The sequence below is a fragment of the Amblyomma americanum genome, chromosome 1 (assembly GCF_052857255.1).
Source record: "Amblyomma americanum isolate KBUSLIRL-KWMA chromosome 1, ASM5285725v1, whole genome shotgun sequence".
NCBI lineage: Eukaryota > Metazoa > Arthropoda > Arachnida > Ixodida > Ixodidae > Amblyomma > Amblyomma americanum.
The window spans coordinates 37649736-37673368 of record NC_135497.1 but is presented as its reverse complement, the minus strand read 5'-3'; the positions used below and the strand labels follow the sequence as shown (position 1 = coordinate 37673368).

The 23633-nt window shown below is 52.2% G+C and overlaps 1 protein-coding gene and 1 pseudogene across 3 annotated transcripts in view; both read left to right on the top strand.

The window, feature by feature from the left end:
- Window positions 1–23633, top strand: part of LOC144112662 (M-phase inducer phosphatase 1-B-like) — a 179030-nt gene that overhangs the window by 27004 nt on the left and 128393 nt on the right. For both annotated transcript variants that reach the window (XM_077645472.1, XM_077645473.1), the window contains one exon: window positions 5146–5191. In XM_077645472.1, the coding sequence (XP_077501598.1) occupies window positions 5146–5191 (46 nt within the window). The remainder of the gene's footprint in view (window positions 1–5145; window positions 5192–23633) is intronic.
- On the top strand, window positions 5792–8125 carry LOC144112661 (long-chain fatty acid transport protein 1 pseudogene; annotated as a pseudogene). Its single transcript, XR_013310376.1, has one exon. The product of XR_013310376.1 is annotated as a long-chain fatty acid transport protein 1 pseudogene (transcript).

Sequence of the window (23633 nt, the reverse complement as noted above, 5' to 3'; positions counted from 1 at the left end):
GGCAACCTGTATATACACAGACATGCTGCCCTGCAGGGTCATCTGCAACAAGCAGATGATGAAGAATTTCGACACTGCAGTTTCCCGAGCATCCGCAGGGACATTTATGATTACTTTTGCTTTGTGTGTTTATTTAAACATTTGTTTTCCAGTGAAAGGGCTCCACAGGCACTTGACTGTGACAAGGCCTAAAATATGGCCGCTTCCAAGTGATAATCAAAATTCTTTAAATGGATTAACAATAAATATTAGTTGTGATGTTTTCCACAACCATAATGCAGTATGCAAAATTAAAAATTTAGAATAAGGGTGTATTTTGAAGGTAAATAAAAAATGTAGTTTCATATGTTCTAATTTTGGAACAGGTGGTCGAAATTGTATGGAGCCCTCCATGGCGGTGTCCCTCATAGCCTGAGTCGCTTTGGCACATTAGACCCCATAAAACCAAACCAAATCATTGGGTTTGAGAATGCTTTTCCGTTTAAAGTTTTCCAGGCTATCTAGTTTTAACTGTATTAGTGAGTAAATGCTGCACATGGGGCAGCATGCCCTACCTCATGAGAAGCTTGTGTGATGATGCGTAGAGGCACTGAGTTGATCGAACACTTGTTGAGGTTATTCCTGTATCATTACACATATCTATTGTGATGTTTTGAAAAGATATTGGCTTCTAAATGTTGCACAATTTGTCACGCTCTTCTTCAAAGTACTTGCCAACTGTTAACGGATGGCCGCCTCCTTGCATACCCTATGAAACAAGAACAATTTTGTTTTCATGTGTTTTTGTTTCCTGCACTATTGCCAAGCACCCCTAGCCAGAGTGTATCATGGTGTTTGAAACTTTGAAAACTTTTGTTTGCATGTATTTTGATGAGGCGTAACCCTAACTGTTACCCGGAGCCAGCAAAAGCAGCACCACTGCATTTCGCTTATGTCAAAGATGCCTGTTTTTGTTCCATTAGCCCAAGATTGCGGGATCATATCCTGGCTTTGGCAGCCAATTTCAATTTGTGCAAAATGTGAAAATGCCTACGTGCTTGTGATGTCAGTGCGGATTATGGAATACACGGTGGTCGAAATTAATCTGGAGCCCTCCATTTCTGCACATTTCCTAACACAGGTGTAGCTTTGGGATGATAAGCGGCATGTAGCATAGTTATTTTTATGCAAATGTAATATGTCCTAAGCTCTGTTTGCAGTTACGCACTTCCTGGGTTGGCTATTGAACTAAGACATTTTATCATCTACTTCTGTTTTTCTGCACTGTACAAGTTTTTTTGCAGATGTATTTCCTACGGATATGCCACTTCTATGTGTGTGTTTTTTTTTAATATTAAGAGCCTTTAGCCTTCTTGAAACAGTACCCGAAACCTGCATGAATTCACGCCTTGCTCAGGGCATTTTCAGGCGTTGAACTTTTTAAGGTGCAAGCTTTACTTGCTCCATTGTGCGAAAATCAGTCTTCTCTTTCTCTGTGCGTGTGTGTGTGCGCGCGGTGATACTCCATGGTGCCCATAAAAGGTGGTGTCCTCATGCAACCTGGCAGGTGTGGTGGCACTAATTCCACCAGTTGCAGCACCTGCCATCCCAGGCAGGCATGTATCCAAACGGGGCCTGCCCCCCCCCCCCCCCCCCCCTCCCTGCAGTGTTCTTGTTAGGCATGGGCCCTGCCCCCACTCCCTGTGGGCTTTGCGCTAAACAACTGCCATTGGCCCCTCCTGAAAAAAAATTTGTCTACGTGCCAGGTCCCAGGGCGTTGGCACACCACTTAACAGCTGCACCACGGTGCCAGGAGTGGTGCCAAGACTCCCAGGGATCTATGAATGCTAAATAGAAAAGACAAATCTGCCTATATGAGCATTAAACTCGTTAGCTATCACGTCATACCCTTAAGGTAGAGCGTGGGCTGCAGTATGGCAGTGACTCCCTTCACGAAGTTAGCACGCAGATCAGAAGGGGTGCAGTGGCATCGCGCATCGCGGCATCGGCTATGTAGAGCCATGCAGAAGTAGAATTACCAGTTGCATGGCATCAGGTTACATCATGCTGCAGCATGCGATGGCTGCGTTCACAAAGTTATTGGGCGGGCTTACGCCCTCTCACATGTAGGCAGTTGTAAGTTTCTCTGCTGACATTTTTTGTTTTTCACATACTTTCAACTTGGCCAACTGCTGTGAGGCAGCAATGTCCTTGTTAAACTCATTAAAATTTACAGATTAGCCGCATTGCCATATCACTTGACAGGAAAACAGCATTTCGCTAATGTTTGCACATAGTGCAGTTCAATGCAGAGTGGAATTTCTGTGGAATCCATTTAAGTATACTCACAATGCTTGCACACAACCGCTAGTGATGACAGCTTAATTGAAAAACTTAAAAAAAAATTGGTGCAATACTGGCATGTTTGTTCACGGCCAGTTTAGAATTAAAATTGAAAGTTCGGTGAGCAGCAGGCGCAGGGGCAGATTTAAGGAAGACCCCCCACCCCCCTTCTTCTTATGTTGTAATTTTTCTGTGGCAAACTACATGGAACTACATGGTTTCAATGAGTGGTGTAAATAAGGCTGCCCAACCGCTCTCTTCATGAGTTGCCCGCAAATTAGTGTACAGTTACAGAATACAAACAGCGCATTGAGGCTCTGACTGTACAGTTAGAGACAGTTTGAGTCTTCTGTTGTCCCAGTCAAGGAAAGACCAGTTGGAACTGTCAGAAGCATAAATAGAAGCAAATTGAGCCATTTGGATTTCAATAGGTTCCAAATATGTTTTCATTTGTTACATTGGTTCTTTTTGACCGGCGTTTGTGGTAAAGCAAAGAAGGGCTTTTGCATTGCACAACAATATTACCTCGATGAGGGTAGCTGTTGTCTATAGCCTGAATTTAGGCACAGCAAGTACTACAAGGAATTATTTCTTGCTTCAGTGAGCACCATCCAGGTATTTACTGGAAGTTGTTTGTCTTAATTCTTCATGAAATATATAGGACCGCAGCAGTGGCCTAGTGGTGTGAGCATCCGCCTTGCATGCGGGAGATGTGGGGTTCGATCCTCAGTGCCGCCGGGTACCCACCAATGATACAATGGGTACAAACTTTCCCCTGGCCTGGTCTCGGCTTGTCCGGTGCCAAATCTTTGAGAAATGGGTCTTTGACCGTACCTTGTGTGATCCCGGCTGCGGTGGTTGAATTTTGATGGAGGCGAAACTCGAGAGGCCCGTGTACTGTGCAACGTCACTCCACATTAAATAACCCTAGGTGGTCGAAATTTCCAGAGCCCTTCGCTGTGGCGTCCTTCATAGCCCGAGTCGCCTTTTAACGGTGCAAGCCTAGCTTTAGCCGCGCTTGCACCGTTAAAGGAGTGGAGACACCAATTTTTATTTGCTTTCTTTCTTTGGAATGATGCGCAGTGTGTTATAAAACATAGACAGCCACGTGGATTGCGCCAACAAGTGGTAAACATTTTAAAATTCAATTTTTTTTAATTCATGCTGTTTTGGTTTCAGCAACGAAACAATGGCTATGATTTACAAGATGCGTTCAGGTCTTGTGGGGCATGCAAAAACTGCACTATGGCCACTGCTTTATTCGTTTTAATTCACATCAACTCTTACGCAAGCGTGCTGAAGAGTTGGAATGGCAAAAAATGAATCAGCAGCTATTATATCTGTTATTGCATGCCTCACATGACCTGACCAAGTCTTGTGTGTCACAGCTGTCATCTGGCTTTTGAAACCGAAACCGAACAATACGAGAAAAAAATGCAATTGTAAATCATTCGACTGCCGTAAGTCAATTTCACGTCATGACTCATGGATACCACTGCCTAGCGCATCACTCCAAAAAAAAAATATTCAAAAAATTTGGTGCCTGCTCCTTTAACATTCATCAACATCATCTCCTTCTTCATGATATAGTGTTTTTTTTTTTTCACATGAACTTTGGGAATTTCACCTTGACCAGTGCTTCCATTACGGTTGTTGGGTGTTTTACGTTATGTGGACTTATTTTAACAGGTTTCTGTTTTGCTAATGAATTGCAGCCATTGATTATTAAAATGATGCTATAGAATGTAATGCCAAGTGTTGTGACACTGTGGTATAGCTTTGTGCATATTTTCTAAATCTTACAATAAAGAGGTATGCTGCCTGTATTGTTTCCACAATCCAGGCGAGTAAGTTTAGAGTTGTTCAGCCTCCAGAAAGTGAATGCTTGGTCTGTTTTGGCATTCGTTTGTGAATTTGAAGCAGAAGTGGATTTTTGGGGAACCCTTGGCAGGGATGGTTGGTGGTTAGTCCGCTTTACACAATGCTTGTCATGAACTTTCTTGGGTGTAAAATATATCAACCAGTGCAGTTTGCATGTGCAGAATTTTTTTTTTTCAATGTTTGGTTGTCCCCTCCCTTGCTAGAACCTTCCCCTGCTTTGAAATGTGCGGGGATCATTAAAACTTTGCAGATACACACGATATGGTGGCTGCAACTGCTTCGGTAATGCATTTGCACCGCTTGCCCATAGAAGCATTTGTATTCTTTGGAGGCCATCTCTCTTTCCCTGCTACTTATACCTGTTCCAAGCTAGCCTAGATAATGTGTATAACCTACACAGCGATGCATACAGTTTAAGCCTTCAAAGACATTTGTGGTTGACATTGTTATCCAGGTGAATTCTTGAGTGCAGTGCCAGCGTGTTAGCACCAAGCAGTGCACCAAGCAAAAGTGGGTGAAAATCTGCCGTGCAAGCCCTCAAATGCATTTCCGCTTTAAAAACTGCTCATGCTTGAGCGCTGAGTTTCCTGGGGAAGAGTGCAAGTTGCTTATGGGAGCAAAGTCCTAAAAACTTGGTCACGTGGCTTGTAGATACCACTTGCTGATTGGCTTGTCATGAGCATTATTTGACAGTTGCCTAGACCTTAATGTCATTGCGCAGTGGGTGAGCTTAATCGGTTGAGAGGGCGAGTTAGCATTGTGAAATTTAACTTCTAAGTATGCATATATATATATATATAGATATATGCATGCATGATATCAGAGTACTGTTTATGTGTAGTATGAGAGGTAGATTTATGGATATGAGTGACCTTCACTTGTTAAGCTGAACCCACCATTTTGTTTTGCTGGCTAAAAAAACACATTGCTGTTCTGTTCCAGCGCATGTAATGAAAGTTGAGGAGTCCTCACCATCCCTGCAGTATTGGTAAGTTGCATTTTTTTATGCAGAGCTTCCTTGCTTATGATGCAATGTTTCTGGCTGACTGTTGTGCTGGTGCATATTCATTTCTAGATTTAGGCAGTTGTACTGCATAGTGCAGAAAATTATTTGTCATTACCTTCACAACTAATTTTCACGAGGAGCACGCCTCTGTCTTGAGCTTCATTCAGCGCGCCTCCTTTCGCACTTGCTGATTTAGCGAGATAGGGTGATCCGTTGCAGCTGCCATCGTACCTCGCGTGCGTGCATTGAAGAGCCGACCATCGGTGCTGTTGAGACTCGTGACAGAGTTAAGCCCGCCGTTTGTGAGTGAAACGCGTGCGCTGTGCGAACTCGTGTGGCTTCGTGGTTGACACCTGCGCCGTGCACCGAGTGTTTGCGGGGGAGGTCGCATTCTGGCGTGGAAATCCACGGATGGTGCAAACTGTTACGCTGCCGGCGAGCAGTGACCTCGTGGTCAATGCTGGTCAACGCGGAGAGCCGACCGGCCGACCCGGCGGTATCTGGCGCGGCCCCGTGACGCGCTGCCTGCGCAGCCGAGCACCAGATGGCGGCAGCGGACAACTTTCCCGTTGGAGGGGGAATAAAAGTAGGTCGCCGGAGCGCGCGCGGGGCGCCGTCCGCTGGGAGCCAGTGTGGCGATGTCGTCGTCCAAGTCGGCGCTGCTGCTCGGCCTGTTCGGGGTGGCCGGCACGCTCTGGTCGTTCGGCACCGCGGCGCTCCTTTTGGCCGTCGCCTACCTGGCCACGGGCGGCTGGCGCACGCTGCGGCTGCTCGCGCGCACCGCGCCCCGGGATGTGCGTGCGGCCGTGGGATACTTTCGCCTCAACTGGTACATGCACCGGCGGGTGGCCGAGGACACCACCGTGGCGCGCGTGTTCTCGTCGCTGGCGCGCCGGCAGCCGGACAAGCCCTGCCTGGTGACGACGCAGCGCGCCTGGACCTTCGCGCAAGCGCACGACTACTCGGAGCGCGTGGCGGCTGCGTTCGCGGCGCTCGGACTGCGGCCGGGCGACGAGGTGGCCCTGCTGGCCGAGTCTCGGCCCGAGGCCGTCATGCTGTGGCTCGGCCTCTCCAAGCTGGGCGTCGTGTCTGCGCTCATCAACTACAACCTCAAGCAGGCCTCGCTGGCCCACTGCATCTCGTGCGTGCGCAGCCGCGCCGTGGTGTTCACGCACGCGCTGCTGGAGCCACTGCGCGACGCGCGGCCCTTGGTCGCCGAGAAGCTGGGCACCGAGCCGCTCTACGTCTGCCTCGACGCCGACGTCCGAGACCTGGGCGCGCCGGTGACCTGGCTGGAACCGCTGCTGAGGCAGGAGCCCCGCGCGCCGCCCTACCGCGGCGGCATGGACGACCGGCTGCTGTACATCTACACGTCGGGCACCACGGGCCTGCCCAAGGCGGCCATCATCAAGCAGCGGCGCTTCTTCAGCATGGCCAGCGCTGTGCGCCACATGATGCCCATGCGCGACGACGATGTGCTCTACGTGTGTCTGCCCGTGTACCACGTGGCCGCCGGCGTGCTGGCGCTCTCGCAGACGCTGCTGTTCGGCAACACGTCCGCGCTGCGGCCACGCTTCTCGGCGTCCGCCTTCTGGGAGGACTGCGCGCGCCTTGGCTGCACCGTGGCGCAGTACATTGGCGAGACGTGCCGCTACCTGCTCGCGCAGCCTCCGGGCCCCTACGACCGCGCGCACCGCGTGCGCCTCATGTTTGGCAACGGCCTGCGGCCGCAGCTGTGGCGGCGCTTCGCCGAGCGCTTCGGGCTGGCCGACCTGCGCGAGGTGTACGGCGCCACCGAGGGCAACGCCAACCTGGTCAACACGGACAACCGGCCGGGCGCCGTGGGCTTCTTCCCCGTGCTGTTCATGCTGTGGCCCGCGCTGGGCGAGCGCCTGCTGCCGGTCAAGCTGGTGCGCGTCGACCAGAGCACGGGGCTGCCGCTGCGCGACAAGCAGGGCATCTGTCTCGCCTGCGCGCCCGGACAGGTGGGCGAGCTGGTGGGCAAGGTTGAGCGCTCGCACATGCACCAGTTCGACGGCTACGTGAGCAAGGAGGCTACGCAGAAGAAGCTCTACCGCGACGTGTTCCGCAAGGGCGACGTGGCGTTCGCCTCTGGCGACCTGCTGGTCACCGACGAGCTGGGCTACGTCTACTTCCGAGACCGCACGGGCGACACGTTCCGCTGGAAGGGCGAGAACGTCTCCACGGCCGAGCTGGAGGGCGTCGCGGCGCAGGCGCTAGGGCTGAGCGACTGCGTCGCCTACGGCGTCTCTCTGCCGGGCGCAGAGGGCCGCGCCGGCATGTTGGCCGTCCGGGACCCCGCGCGGAGCACCGACTTGGGCGCCCTGCTGGCCGCGCTGCGCAGCCAGCTGCCCGCATACGCCGTGCCGCTGTTCGTGCGTCTCGTGCACGCCGTCGACACCACGTCCACGTACAAGCTCAAGAAGGGCGACCTGCAGCGCCAGGAGTACCACCTGGACCAACTGTGCGGGGACCCCTGTTTCTTCCTGGACTCCGGCCGATACGTGCCGCTCGACCGGGGCCTGTACGAGCGCCTGTGCGCCGGCGCCGTCCGCCTCTAGGTAGCTCGCAGTGAACGGACTCGAGGACGAAAGAGCGCGTCCGGACGCTTGTCCGCCTCGGCTATTCACAGCGTACGATGCAGACTCTATAAAGGTGGCGTTCGTACATAACTGCACCTGTGAGTGTGGACACGCAAAGCAGTGATTTGTTTGGTCTCCGCGATGAAATGCCTGACAGAGCAAGGCCAAAACAATGCTCTCGAAGACGCGGACTAATCTTTATAACGCCAGGGAAGCATTGCGGTGGTACCTGGTCTTAATCGGCCGCGATCCGTAAACTGTACTCTGTTATCGACAATGCATTGGCGCGAAATGCCCGAGTAGCGCTAAGCCATTTTGTGTTACTGTGCCTCGTTCTTTCGCATTCGGGGCGGCACAGACTGAGTTGGTTTATCATGGTGGTGCTCTAGCGCAGCGCCAAAGAACGAAGAGCGCTGTGTTGCATCTTCATTCTTTGTCCGTGTGTGCCTCTATCGAGTCCAGCTCTGAGTTCGGTCGGCGTGCACCGAGCCGATGTTTGTTTACGAAGTGGTTCTCGCCGTTGTTAAACTGCCTTTGGTGCGCCGAAAGGCAAGCCGCGATGGGGGGCACAAAGCATGGCCAGCTTCCCTGCTTGCGCTGGAGTCCGGCAAGGCAAGCGGACTTGGTGCACTGCTGAGGGACTCGTTCGCCCTTGCATGCGTTCCTTCTAAGCAGTTGTTTTTCGTGTGCTTCCATTTGTGCTCGCAGAAGTGTACGGATAGTCACGTTGTTTCCAAAAGTTTGAGCCGCCACAGAGCTGACGAGTAACTCATTGCAAAAGCTAGCCCTAAAGGGAGAACAGCCTTTAATTTGTGTGGTCGCAGTGGATTCTCCTGCGTGTTTTCGCGTAGTTTTGTCATAATTGGTCATTTGAAGCACTTGTTGCGTTTCTGCATGTTAGGGACTCGCGGAGATGGAAGTCCTGGAAGCTGTTAATATTCTACGTTTTCGCTGCCTGGTTTTAAGTGGCAGTTGCATAGGCTACAGAGTTTCTGTACGGTTAACGGCGACAGCGCGTGAACGGGGCGTGGCCCGCGCCGTTATCGGCTGGTGCGATTCGTTTGAAGTCTGTTGCCTTCCGTGTCCCGCGCAGGATAGCTAGAGCATCAGTGTGTAGAGGGGGCTGATTGCCGGGGCTGCGCTTGGGTCGTCAGAACATCCGTTGTCGTCCGCTGTGTCGGGCAAGGGGAAGACATTCTTGTTTTAGACGCCTTTACGCCAGAGGCGGACGCCGCTCTCGGCATTCGCCACGGTTTTCAAAAGACTAGATTGTGCTGAGGAAGCGAGCAGGGAAAAACGCCAAGGAGTGGGCTGCACGCATTGTCCAGGGTGTATCGCGAGAGATGTCCGCAATCGCGCTTGTGGCAGCTACTGAGTCGTTTGGTTTATCTGTTGACGACTGGCGTCCGCTGTTCAGGGGGGGGGGGGGGGGTGATATGATTTCCAGTTGTGTGTACTCCATTTCCTGGTGGAATGTGCTGCGAAAGCGCTTCGCTTCTCGGCCGTCCCACATCACTGCGGAGATCACTGGCCCCCTGTTTCGATCCATTAACGTCCGGATTCTGCACTATGGGCTCTATTGGGAGTTCGGAACTTCAGTATGAGCTCTGTGCGTTGTCAATAACGCTGCAGGAAACTCTGGCTTTCCGCAGCAGGCAAACCCATCGTTCGTGGCACGTAAAGGCGAGTCTCAACGGAGCGACGCGTCGTCGGCGTAGTCGTACCGCGTGTCGCGGGCAGCTGTTGCTGTGGGAAATAAAACATTTCCTCTTTGCTGACTTTTTTTTTTTTACTGCGGCGTTATCTGTGGTGGGGCTCTGTGTGAAGCCTCCAGCCGCGCAGCAGCAAAAAATGATCCAGTCCGTCATTCACTGACGCGCCCTTGATCTCGGGGAGGGCTGTTCGGTACCTCCTCACAAACGGTTTGAATCGTTGGCCATCCTCGTGTGACGAGGCATGTCGTCCCACGGGCCGGCTTTCTTCACGCTTGGGAGAAGCCACGTACACACCGCTGCTTCCCGCACGGGCCACTTCCGAGCGCCCCGCGCAGCATGCTAAAGGTGGTTTCTGGTGCGATGCCGTCACCGTTGGATAATGCGGCGGTGCTTGCACTGCTGGACAGCTTGGGCTGCGGTTCAACGGGTTCAGCTAGCATGTCCGACTATAGCAAGCCGGCGAGGAGGGTCCTAGAGCAGGGCGACTTCATATCAGCTCGTCCTTTTCAGCAACCGTGGCAGATTGAGGCTTTGCACAGACGCCGCAGCCGGCCAGTTTTCTCCTTTCTCGCATTGAAAGCGACGGCGAAATCAAATTAAAAGACGGAGAGCGCCTCCACGAAAAAATTTGTCGCGTGTGCGAGAAACTCGTCGAAATGGTGATCGAGCGACGCGTGGCATGTGACAGCTTTGGTCCTCGCGCGCATAGGGGAAGGGGGGCTTGTTCATTCAGAGCGCGCAGGATGACCCCGAGCAGTCGAGAGCGCACTTTACCGCCGGGTGTGACATTTTGGCGGCGGCGGTGTTGTTCACCGGCGCCCGTTCAGGTGTGACCCTCAAGATAACACGACTTTGTTCTCAATGTCACCGACGCGTCACTCAAGTGCAAGCGCGGTGCCGTCAAGCCCGGGTGGTGCAAAATTAATTCGGAGCCTTCCACTGCGGGAGTGCCCAATCAGCGCAGTGTCGCTTTGACGCGTAAAATTCCACCAACCGTCGTGCGCCTTGAAAACTGGGTGGAGGCTGTTCAAAAATTTCATGGACGATTACGATACTCCCTAATGCGAAATTTCAGCGCAGCTCTGTCGGTGTCCTGATGTTGCGATATATTGAGATAAGGAATTGGAGAGATACGTGTATGTATCTACAGTTAAAAACACCCTTTATTTTGCACACACACTCGTTCTTCGAGTGGTCTGCTTCGGCGGAGCGAACGGCAGGGCCCTCTCAAAGGCGCCTCTATTTCGGCGGAGCGCAACTCTGGATTCTGGCGTGGGGCAGCTCGTTTAGCGGCAGACGAGTCACTCATTCTTCGGAAAACTGGCTGCGACTATTTTGTATTGTATTATGTAAGCAGACGGTAGGAAGACAGCGGCCGACGCGGGCAATGTATCGCGTGCAGCACATTTCACAACGCCGCCCGCCAACAGAGCGGGGAGGTGGCGCCTGGGTGCGCTACTATTTGGGACTACGCGGGGGAATACGCTCCTCATCTGCCACCCTTTTGCGTGTGCACTGCTTGGAGCGGGCGTGGGGGATTCTGCAAGCGAAGCGCGCAGTGGCCTTCGGCGCCGGTACTGCAGATGCAGGATGTCCGGTGTCGCGTCATGGCTCCTCGGGTTGCGCGTGCCGCCGCAGGCCTCTCTCTGGCGGCTCTTGTGTGAAGTGGGTTCACCTTTGCTTCGGCCTCCCTCTGCGGATGGTTGCACTTGCACATTACGCTCACATTCAACGAAGGCTTCCCCGAGGGGGTGCACTTTTTGCAAAGCAGCTGTGGCTGTGTTGCCACTTGCTTCTCGGCGGCTACTTTGGTGGGAGGAAAAGCGGTGCGAGTGCGCAGGTTTCTCAGCAGCGCCCAGCGGCTGTAGGCACACCGTCGCCCAGTCATCATTCTCCGACAGGAAAAGACGCAGTTATGACTACGAAAATTAATGTTGAAAATTGTCCTGCCGCTCGTGACGTAGAAGGACCGGTGGCCGCCAGTTTGAAGAGAATGGAGCTTAGCTTTCTGGAATCCGCGTGAAAGTTTCAATGTTTAGTTGCGAAATTGGCCTCTGATAGCGACACATGTATTTCGCTCTTGGATTTTTTTTTCTCGTGAATGCCGTTGTCCGTCGATGCAGGCCGACTTCAGTCCGTCCTTCTTTCAAAGGGGGCTTCCTGGAACGCCGTTTCACAAATACAAGAATTTTGTCAAATGCGTTTGCTGGAAGCATTTCCCTCTCGTCACTTTTTGCACGCTCAGAGGACTGAGCTTCCTTGCCCACCGGAGCAACGCTCCTGACTGGCCGCGGTGGCTGCGTGGCGCCTGAAAGAATGTTCTAACCCACAGCGCGCGGTGGAGGAGAACGCGAACATGAAAATGTCGCCGGAAAGGACTCGGCCAAATTTCGCGCGCGATTGTGGGTTCGCTGCTGCGTGTAGAAGTGTATTATTTGGCTCAGGTGTTCATGTCGAGAGAATATGTAGTGATTGAGGTGTTTCAGAGCCCCTTCCAATGCGCCAGTAGTAAGCGGCACAATACCGGTGTTGACCTTTTCTCGTCCTTCGTACGCTGTTCGCAACGTAATACGCGTCACCCGTGGTTATTTACCGTGTTTTCCGGAATATTTTTAAAAGCTGATATTTCGCGCTGTGCGGACTATACGTGATATAATTTTTAAGATCGCAGGCATAGGATGGCCGCAGCTGGCAAAGGACGCGGTTAATTGGAGAGACATGGGAGAGGCCTTTGCTCTGCTGTGGGTGTAGTTAGGCTGATGATGAGGATGATGTCATATCCGAAGATGGCTAGCATAGAACACCGAAAAAAAAACGTAAATATCCGGGCTGGCGTCACTACACAGAGGAAACGATTACGTGCCCTCACTGCACGATGGTGACGCGCGGCGGCATATACCACCTCCTGTGGGAGTGTCCTGGCTTCGCCACCGGGCGTTGCGAGACCCGACCCTACCATCTGAACTACCGCTCCTTTCTGGCATCTGATTCTGACATGGTGCTCGGCTGCTGACCCGAAAGATGCGGGTTCGATCCCGGCCGCATTTCGATGGAGGCGAAATTCCGGAGGTCCGTGTACTGTGCGATGTCAGTGCACGTTAAAGAACCCCAGGCGGTCGAAATTACCGGAGCCCTTCACTACGGCGTCCCACGTAGCCTGAGTCGCTTTGGGACGTTAAATGCCGCAACCCAAACCAAATGGTGTTTGCAAGATATGGCTCCCTTAGTGCTCTGATCGGAGCAATGTGAAGTGACTGACGACCGTGAAGACAGCAGTCTTTGTCTATTCCTCATTGCGCCTTTATTCCCTAATAGAGCACTTACAACTCAACTCATATACCCAGGAAAATATTTGGGCTGCTTTCTTGAAACATCCGCGAACAGTCTAAAAAAACTTTTTCAATCGAAATCCCCCCCCCCCCGTAGTGTACACCGGGTGCGGTACCTTCGTAATCCTATCGTGAATCACGCCGTGAATGGGGCAACCTTGTGAAAGCGCAAAGTTAAGCCTTTCCAAATGAGAGGAAGACTAATCGTCAGTAGGGCATGTGTGGTCAGTAAATGCAGACCTTCAATGGATTTGTGCTCATGAAACTCCCGCCGAAGTTTGGTTTGCGGACAGAAGCGGCCGCTAGAGGCGCCTAGAGCGGCCCGGCGGCGTATGGTGTGGTTGTAAGAGAAAATCTTTCTTCCATGCTTGTGCTGCTATTTGGTCTTAATTATTCATGCATGAGTGATTTAAGCAGACGTCTTTATTGGCAAGAGAGTTTGCACCCTTTAAGGTCTCAAGGCCACCGCAAAGCCCTCACATTACGCGCATGCCTCCAGGCCACGTAGGGCCATGGCACTGGCACCCCGGTTCACACAACGAAGTTTGGTGTGCGGGCCCTACGACGCAAGGAGGGCCTCCCATGCTCCGATGCCGGGCTGTCCATGAGGGGGAGAGGATGGGCACTTTATATTATAGAGAAAGAGCGCTGACGGCAGCGCCACGGCTGGCTCCGTATCCGTGATCGTCTGGCGTAGAGACTTTTGACGCTTAATGTGACACTAAGTCGCTGCCGAAAAGTGCGGTGCGATCGTTAGCCTACAACATACACGCGAAAGAAGCGCAGTGCTCGGTGAGGCAAAGCGCGTGCGTTAGCAGACGGCACTCATTGGGTTCATGCTCGGCTGGGGTTTCTCGCCCGGCTTCAGTGGACACGACTGTACGCTTAGCACCACGTTACGTTATGCAGCGGTGCGCTGAGCACTAGCTGACGTGGGGTTTTATTGGATGGTTTTAAAGCGTGGCAGGGGGGTGAGCGTCAACACGTCGTGCTGGCTTTCGCTCTGTTTATGCGCGGCGCCAGGGCGTTCCTCTCGCGGGAGGAGCACATTGCGTACGACTTCGCTTGCGACAGTTGCGCAGCAGAGGGCGTTTTCATTTGTTCATTCTTTGAGCCAGCTTTTTTTTTTGTGCTTTCTGACCTAAGCGAGCGATCTGTGTTGACACTGAGGCTCACCGTCATTGGCTGTGCGCGTCTGTACGGCGCCGCCGATGGCCGGGTAGTTGGGGCAGGAGATATCCGGAGCGTCCGCTGCTGTGCAGGTTTTATTGTTTGTTAAGCATCGTGAACGCCTTGGGCAGCTGACGTCGGAGCGAAACAGCGCCCTCGTGCAAAGTATACCGAACGATGTCAGTGGTACCGAAATGCCCGCGCACGGCGAATCAGAGGAGAAGCCAGCAATTTCTTTTCGTAGGATGGCGCATCCGTGCATTCCTCTCGCGGTTCGGCGTCAGACGGGAACAGAGACAGTTGGCACGTTTTCGCCGGTGCCCCCGTAGCCGGAGCGGCCGCGCAACGAGGGAAACGGAGGCATCACTCACAGCGCGCGCTCCTTTCACTTCACACCACGGGCATTGGCGTACTTCTACGCTGCATCGGACAGAACGACGCAACGGCACATCGCAAAACGTCGCTCTCTACGAATAGGCGACCGCTCGCCAAAACACGATGGGTGGACCCTTTGAATCGGGCGGTGGCTCAAGCCACCTAGCCACGACTTATGAAATTTTACTCTTCTCTTGATTTTAGCCACCAATCAGATAACCTTCGCTTGGTTACTTCTACCCACTTTAAATCTACTTTCCCTTCACTGTCCTTAAACCCCAATGCCTTGGATAAATCAGCCCCGCTGCTTTCCGCTGTAGGGTGAAGCCCTTTACAGAAAAGTATCAAGTGTTCAGCCGTTTCCTCCTCCTCTCCGCACGCAACGCACAACGTGTCTGTCTCATGGTACCTGGCTCTATATGTCTTAGTCCGCAAAACTCCGGTCCTGGCCTCAAACAACAAAGAGCTTCCCGGGCTACAATTATCATAGATATTTTCTTTGGCAATTTCCTGCTTAAAAATCCTGTATGTTCCCAGTGCTGATTTGGTCAGCATTCCTGTTTTCCACAGAGCTCTCTCTGTTTCTTTAACCTTTTTCTTAACCGATAATTGCTGAATTTGCCTCCTTACTGCTGTCCAGATATTTGCTTGTCAATTTTCTAGTTCGCTTTCTCCATTTCGTGTCAGCATTCTTTATTTAGGGGTATCTGATATATAGGTATATATATAGGTCCTCTTCGACGGCAGCGCCGCCGCGCGTCCGCTTTGGGCAGCGTACCAAGCTCCCCCACTGAGTTAGGGGAGAAGGTTCATGACTCAGAAGGGGTTCGGTCACGACGGCGGAGGAGGCAACCGTCGTTCTCGCGCTTACACACGAAGACATAAAGGTGGTCAACAGCGACTTTAAGGAAGCGATGTGCAATTTTGATTCAAATTTGTTAGGCAGAGTATCGCCAGCGGCAGCACGCGTACTGTCGAACTGTAAAATTGAGCATCCGATCGTCTTAATTTGGGCGCCTGCGCTCCAAACCCTTCAGGATAATGAGGGAGCTCATGAGCTCGCCCGCGGGCTGACTTTCCGGCCGATCTCCGCGACTCCCCCCGAGGATGGATACATTTCAGAAAACAGTGCTACAGACTTAGCAGACGCGAATATCCAGAACCACACAGGAAGCAGCATGGAGGCAGTTGCAGGTGGAAACCTCTCCGAACCCAGCCACACTGAGTAGGTTCCAGCCGGGCTTAAACGGCGCCAAATATAGGGCCTGTGAAGAACGGGCCGCCCTAGCCCATATGATGTGGGCATGCGCCCAATCCACCAGTTTAGTGGACAGTAAGGAGTCGTGGGAGGCGTTGATACACAGCCAGGACGTGGAAGAGCAGAAGACCATCATCAGACAAGCCTTCGAAACCTCCAGGTTCCAAGGGATCTCGGCCGCCTGACAAGGACCGGATGGCAAGGACGCCCTCCTGACACGTGATCTGAACAGAACAAAGTTTTTCTATGCTGTGCTATAACCATGAAGCCATTGAAGGTGTCTGGTAAAAGTTTCGTAAAGCAGCAGAGTGCAAATGAATTTATTCCATAAGTGCCCGCAAGAGGAAGTATGTGTATATGTTTCTCTCGTTGCTTTTCAAGTTCGAACAAGGAGACTACGACAGCACAGCAACTTGTTTTCCTCGCCATTTTATGCCTACGCGCGAAGTAAGGCGACTGCTGGGAGTCGGCGCCTTCTCCGCCCCTTGGCTTTCCTTGAAAGTCACAGTGGGAGCCTGTACACTTGGCATGGCCATTTTTCGGGCGTGCTGTGACGAATGAAAGGACACCCACAACCTCCGGCTGTGTGGGTGGCGCCGCCCTTCTCGCGGCAGCCTGATTACGCCGATCCATGAGCCGCCGGCATCCCGTCTTCGAAGCGTGGCTGGGCTGCGAAATTTACGGCGGAAACGGCACTATAGTGTTTAATTAAAAAAATTATAACAAATAGGAAGGTAAAAGATTTTTGATAACCCCGGCATCTGCCATCACTGCGGCGGCAGCAGTACCTGGGCTGGGGCAGCGGAAATAAAGGATAGCAGGCAGAATGGAGAAATGGAATGAAAGAGGTGAGGATACAGGAATAGAGGATAGGGGGAGAAGTGATAAGTACAAGCTATTTACATAACAATACACTTGTACGAGTCGCGCGCGTGCAGTCAATAAAACAAAGGAAAAACGCGCGCACAACACTTTGCACACAACAGCTGGGGCGGGGCGCCCAGCTGTTAATCATCCGAGGTAGCACACGCGGAGCGTTCGGTCACTGCGCGACACTACCTTGCGCAAAATAGACGGGACGTCAATCTGTTCGAGGAACGCACAGAGGCTCACCAAGCTTCGCTGACGGGTGCGCGCATTGCCCTGCGGCCACAATAGCGTCTTGACGGAGTCTGGAAGTATGCCCAGCGCCCTATAGGCCGCGAGCATATCGCGGCGAGCATCGGCGAACGCGGCACAGCGAAGGAGCAGGTGTTCTAGTGTTTCCACTGCGCCGCATCCGTCACACGAATTATTCGTCGCGATTCCGTGACGCTCCCGTCGTTCTCCGGGCCACACGCAGCCAATGCGCGCGCGGAGGATCATAGCACGTTGCGACCGCGTAAGAGCGCGGCAACTGGCGATGCGTGGGTCGGGGTGCTGCCTTGGTCCTGGATGACCGCGCGCACGTCCTCCAGCGCAAGGGGCAGATCGCTGGGAGGTAGTTGGTGTGCCGCGGTCGCGAGGTCGTCAGCTTCTTCGTTGCCGGCGATGCCGCATTGACCGGGCAACCACTGTGCACGCACGGCGCATCCTTTCTGCGCGAGGCGCTCGATGCGTGGGCGAACGTCGCGCACTAGTGAAACGGCAGGACGCGAGTCCGTTTTTCAGGGAGGCAAGCCTAGGGAGGAGACGCATTCATGTGGCCGCGGCGGTCCTCCACTGCGCGGTTCAAGTGTCCACTAAGATTCCTTTTTGTCAGAATCATAATAATTTTTTGGGGGGGGAAAGGAAATGGCGCAGTATCTGTCTCAGATATCGGCGGACACCTGAACCGCGCCGTAAGGGAAGGGACAAGGGAGGGAGTGAAAGAAGAAAGGAAAGAGGTGCCGTAGTGGAGGGCTCCGGAATAATTTCGACCACCTGGGGATCTTTAACGTGCACTGACATCGCACAGCACACGGGCGCCTTAGCGTTTTGCCTCCACAAAAACGCATCCGCCGCGGTCGGGTTCGAACCCGGGAACTCCGGATCAGTAGTCAAGCGCCCTAACCACTGAGCCACCGCGGCGGGTCCGACGTTTAGAAGAGCCAGGTTTTCGCGATAGCTACAGCTGGCCGAGTGGAACTTGCTTAGTTGCTTAATCGCAAAGTCAGTCTTTCGCCGCTCCGTTTCTCTGGGCGTTCCGTCTTCATCTTCGTCCCACTTGACACAGCGCATGCGCACAGCTGTTGCAGCAGCTGCTCCGCACCACGTGACCACGGCGCCGCCACGGAGCTCAAGGGGTGCCACGCTGAAGGCTCGAAGAGCTGGCGTACTGTAGCTATCGGTACAATAGGATTTTGAGGAAAGACGCGCCGCAGCGGCGGAACACCTGTGGCTCGGTGCAACTAGTAGCGCATGCGCAGAACTGACTAGCGACGCTTCCACGGAATGCGCCGCTGACTAGCTTGCTGTAGCTTTCGCCGCAAAAATAAAATTGCTGCGGCTCGCATTTAGGGCGAGTAAATTTATATACTTATCTATATTTGAAACTGCGACACCATACATGAGCATTCACACTAGGCAATTGAAGGCTAAGGGACGGTTTCTGGCACTGAAGATGAAACCTACAGCGCCTGTTCAGCCCATCTGATTTTTCATTGTACAGAATATGTAGTGCCATCGAAATCGAGCTTGATACGTATAATATGAAACCTTCGAAGCCACGACTACTAACGTCATGCCTGGTAGTGTTATAGAAATCGAGCTTGTTGCTGCAGCTGCTCCTTCATGCCGTGCTAGAGAACATGGACATGTGCGCTCGTTATGAGCGTAACTTCTGTTTAACTACGTAATCTATTTAAGTCGGGTACGTTAGCGCACTGGCACAGCTGAATCACAACTCAACAACACATTAGTCTGCTAACTTAGCTGTTAGGCGGAGCAGCTTGAAAGCAATCAAACACAAATACGGGCTATGGATTTTTGAAGCCGTTTTCTTTGTTTTGTCCTCGCCCGATTTCCATCCAAGCGTGACACCACGGCTTCCGCACGTGCTATGTTCTCACGCGCATCACGAGCCAACAGCACACGTCAGGTAGCCTTCGCTACGCACCACCACTGTACAGCATGTTTTTGATGCGCTACGCTCTTTGAAACCCGGCCGAATTGGATTTCCCGCCGTGGTGACTCAGTGTTAAGAGTGCTCGGCTACTGAGCTGGCGTACCCGGGTTCGAACCCGACCGCTGCGGCAGCGTTTCGATGGAGGCGAAACGCTAAGGCGCCCGTGTGCTGCGCGAAGTCAGTGCTGGTTAAAGATCCCCAGGTGGTCGAAGTTATTCCGGAGCCCTCCACTACGGCACCTCTTTCTTCCCCTCCTAAATCACTCCCTCCTCCATCCCTTTCCCCAAGACGTGGGCGGTTCGGGTGTCCACCGAGATATGTGAGAGTCACTCGACCATTTCCTTTCCTCCGTTTCGATGGAGGCGAAACGCTAAGGCGCCCGTGTGCTGCGCGAAGTCAGTGCTGGTCAAAGATCCCCAGGTGGTCGAAGTTATTCCGGAGCCCTCCACTACGGCACCTCTTTCTTCCCCTCCTAAATCACTCCCTCCTCCATCCATTTCCCCAAGACGTGGGCGGTTCGGGTGTCCACCGAGATATGTGAGAGTCACTCGACCATTTCCTTTCCTCCGTTTCGATGGAGGCGAAACGCTAAGGCGCCCGTGTGCTGTGCGAAGTCAGTGCTGGTCAAAGATCCCCAGGTGGTCGAAGTTATTCCGGAGCCCTCTATTACGGCACCTCTTTCTTCCTCTCCTAATTCACTCCCTCCTCCATCCCTTGCCCCAAGACGTGGGCGGTTCGGGTGTCCACTGAGATATTTGAGAGTCACTCCACCATTTCCTTTACTCAAAACCATTTTTTCATTTTTTTCGGAATTGGATGTGAGGAAAGTAAGCCGCAGCAACTCTCTCACTTCTCGGTTGACACCCGAATCGCTCTCTAAGGGAAGGAATGGAGGAGGTAGTGAAAGGTAGGGAATGAAAGGCGCTGTATATACAGGGCTCAGATAAATTTCGACAACCTCCTGCGCTGACCCGCCGCGGTGGCTCAGTGGTTAGGGCACTCGGCTACTGATCCGGAGTTCCCGGGTTCGAACCCGACAGCGGCGGCTGCGCTTCGATGGAGGCGAAACGAAAAGGCGCTCGTGTGCTGTGCGATGTCAGTGCACGTTAAAGATACGCGGGTGGTAGACGCTATTCCGGAGCCTTCCACTACGGCAACTCTTTCTTCTTTCTCTCCCTCCTTTATCCTTTCCCTTACGGCGCGATTCAGGTGTCCGCCGATATGTGAGACAGGTACTGCGCCATTTCCTTTCCCTAATTTTTTTTTCCCGCGCTGACATCGCACAGCACACGGGCCCTAGCTGCGTGCGACATTCACCGTATGCGATTCGACAGTGAGATCTTTTTTACACGACGGACGCAGTTAGAAGACAGGTTTGTGGCGTGAAATTTGTGCAAGAGTATGCGAATTCAGCACTCATGGATGCTCCGAAAGCTTCATTTCAGGACTGTTACAGGAGCGGGAGTTGAGGTGTTGAATGCTACAGGTGGGGTTAGCCTTGCTTTATCTGCCGGCAATTGCTCCACCGTAGCGTCCCTTCTATATTAACAATGCCCTGAAGCCTCTCGCATCTACACCGCTATGCGGAGCGGGTTCAGCACGGCCACGTTCGAATTCGCTTTTGTCAGGCGCTGTCGTATAGCGGCTCACCATATGGCTGCACAAGCCATATGGTGACCCGCCTCTGCTGACCCAGCCAAGTAGAGACTGAGCCCGCAAGAGGCTCTCTTTTAAGAGCGTGAGCCCTTACTCATCGCCGGATTCACTAAAACCATTTTCAAAGATCCCCCGGTGGTCGAAATTATTCCGCAGCCCTCCACTACGGCACCCCTTCTTCCTTTCTTCTTTTTTCACTCCCTCCTTTATCCCTTTCTTTACGGCGCGGTTCAGGTGTCCAACGATATATGAGACAGATAATCCGCCATTTCCTTTCCCCCAAAACCAATTATATAAAAACAGTGCGCTAATTCGAATACCCTAGAAATGTCAGAAGAATTCCTTAACTTAGCCAATCATATCACCAGCTGGCGATTTGAGCGGTGTATCGAGGATACAGTATCGAGTATCGGAAATAGGATTTTTTGAGGGTGCCGCGCCCGGCCCTGGTGCTTGCCGCTGCGCGTGTGGTGTGCTCTGGGGCGGCAGTTCGCGCCGCACCAGCCAAGTTTTACCGCACATCGGACTCCTGCAGGACGCCGAAGACCGTGGGCCCATTGCTACCAACTGCTGCTTCTTAAATTGCACCACTGCACATAATTACTGTCCCGCAGTTCGTGGCGTCATTGGTCGCATCAACGCTGTTTGTGGAAAAGCACATGCAGCGAACTTGTACGCTACTTTGCGATAATGGCAGGCGAAGAGGCCTGGCGCATGCGCAAGGCGCTACAAAAAAAAAAAAGACTTCCTGCATCGACGGAATCTACGCTTGGTGTCTTCACCATTTCAACTGCTATAGTCGTTCACAACTTAACACTGCAGTGAAGCTGCGCCCACATTCAGGACCGCCACAAAGAATTCCTCCATGAAAAATCTTTTCCTTCATTTTTAGCATTATTTTATCAATAAACCACTGCTACATCAAAAACCTAGTGCGTTCATAAAGTTTTTATTGCTAGGTAAAAAAGAAGCTATCTATACGACGAAACTATAAGCTCAAGAATGTTGATGCCTCTGGCTTGTTTGATGCAGTCAAACATTAAGAAGCTGGCATTGAAGAAGCGTAGCTTGATGGGCCAGATGGTCCATGCTTACGGAAAAAAAAACAGCAGAAAAGGACGCGTTCACAAGGAGGAAAGACAGGGCGAAGCTGGAGCAACTGAATTGCACCCGGTCAAAGTTGTCACAACAGAGCCAGGCGCACATGAGCGTAAGCAACGACGCCTACAAAGCATAACAAAAACCAACAACAAAAAGGCATCTGATGGTGGAGGCCTCGCACGAGACGACCTATGTCCCTTTCACGAAATCGAATCAACTTGGAGTAAACCGGACCGAGCTGTGGCTGACGCATTCGGTGCTTAACTTCGCGTGTGGACGCTGTCTGCTCTGCTCCCACGAAACAGTCGTCACTGTCAAGGGACGGTTTCTGGCACTGAAGATGATACCTACAGCGCCTGTTCAGCCCATCTGATTTTTCATTGCACAAAATATGTAGTGCCATCGAAATCGAGCTTGATACGTATAATATGAAACCTTCGAAGCCACGACTGCTTGGTAGTGTAATAGAAATCGAGCTTGTTGCTGCAGCTGCTCCTTCATGCCGTGCTAGAGAACATGGACATGTGCGCTCGTTATGAGCGTAACTTCTGTTTAACTACGTAATCTATTTAAGTCGGGTACGTTAGCGCACTGGCACAGCTGAATCACAACTCAACAACACATTAGTCTGCTAACTTAGCTGTTAGGCGGAGCAGCTTGAAAGCAAACACAAATACGGGCTATGGATTTTTGAAGCCGTTTTCTTTGTTTTGTCCTCGCCCGATTTCCATCCAAGCGTGACACCACGGCTTCCGCACGTGCTATGTTCTCACGCGCATCACGAGCCAACAGCACACGTCAGGTAGCCTTCGCTACGCACCACCACTGTACAGCATGTTTTTGATGCGCTACGCTCTTTGAAATAATAATAATAATAATTGGTTTTTGGTGGAAAGGAAATGGCGCAGTATCTGTCTCATATATCGTTGGACACCTGAACCGCGCCGTAAGGGAAGGGATAAAGGAGGGAGTGAAAGAAGAAAGGAAGAGAGAGGTGCCGTAGTGGAGGGCTCCGAAATAATTTCGACCACCTGGGGATCTTTAACGTGCAGTGACATCGCACAGCACACGGACGCCTTGGCTTTTTGCCTCCATAAAAACGCAGCCGCCGCGGTCGGGTTCGAACCCGGGAACTCCGGATCAGTAGTCGAGCGCCCTAACCACTGAGCCACCGCGGAATCCATTATCAATTTTTGCCTAAACCGAATACCCGCCGCGGTGGCTCAGTGGTAAAGGCGCTCATCTACTGAGCCGCAGTACCCGGTTTCGAACCCGACCGCGGCGGCCGCATTTCTATGGAGGTGATGTCATTCAGTGCGCGTTAAAGATCCCCAGCGTCGAAATTATTTGAGACCTCCACTATGGCACCTCTTTCTTCTTTCACTCTCTTTTATCCCTTCCCTAACGGCACGGTTCGGGTGTCCACCGAAATATGTGAGACAGTTATTGAGTCACTTCCTTTCCTCGAAGCAAATTTTCATTTTAAATCGCGCGCTTGTGGATTTCGTGTGCAACTGCTCCGCTGTGCGGGGTGAAGCATATTTCTGCTTTCTTGCTATTAGCATGTCTGCAATAACCAGTTATAGTCAGTTTTTCTTTCGCATTTGCTGTTCTGTATGTGCTGCTCTGCAGATCAGTGGGCTTAGAAAACCCGTTTTGTTACCACGACAGTGTTCTATATTATGCTAGCTATAGCTAGCATGCTATAGCTAGCATGTTCTGCGCCGTGTCGTGTAATTGTTTTTTTTTAGCTGGAGGGAACAATTTTTTAGTGCGTCACTGTTTTCCATATGGATCTTTATTAGGTTCAGTCAGTTGTTTTGTACTTAATGTGTTGCATTTGTGATGTTCGGCTCTGCATGAAAATTAAGAGCGGTTTTCGACAGTCCTGCTGCTACATCTTTGTAGTGGCCTCCTTTTTGTTTTGTTTTTTTTTCTGGTGTCCATTATCCTCTTTTCTCAACGTACTGTAGGGATTTCTTCCTGCTCAAACTCATTTTCGTCTGCTGTTCTGTGCTTAGCTGCATTTTTGTCATTTGGGGGTACATAGGACACATTTTCACAGATAGAAGGCTATAAATTCCCCCGTTTAAGTTCTTTTACTGAGGTTCATGTGTCTGCTACAAAACGCG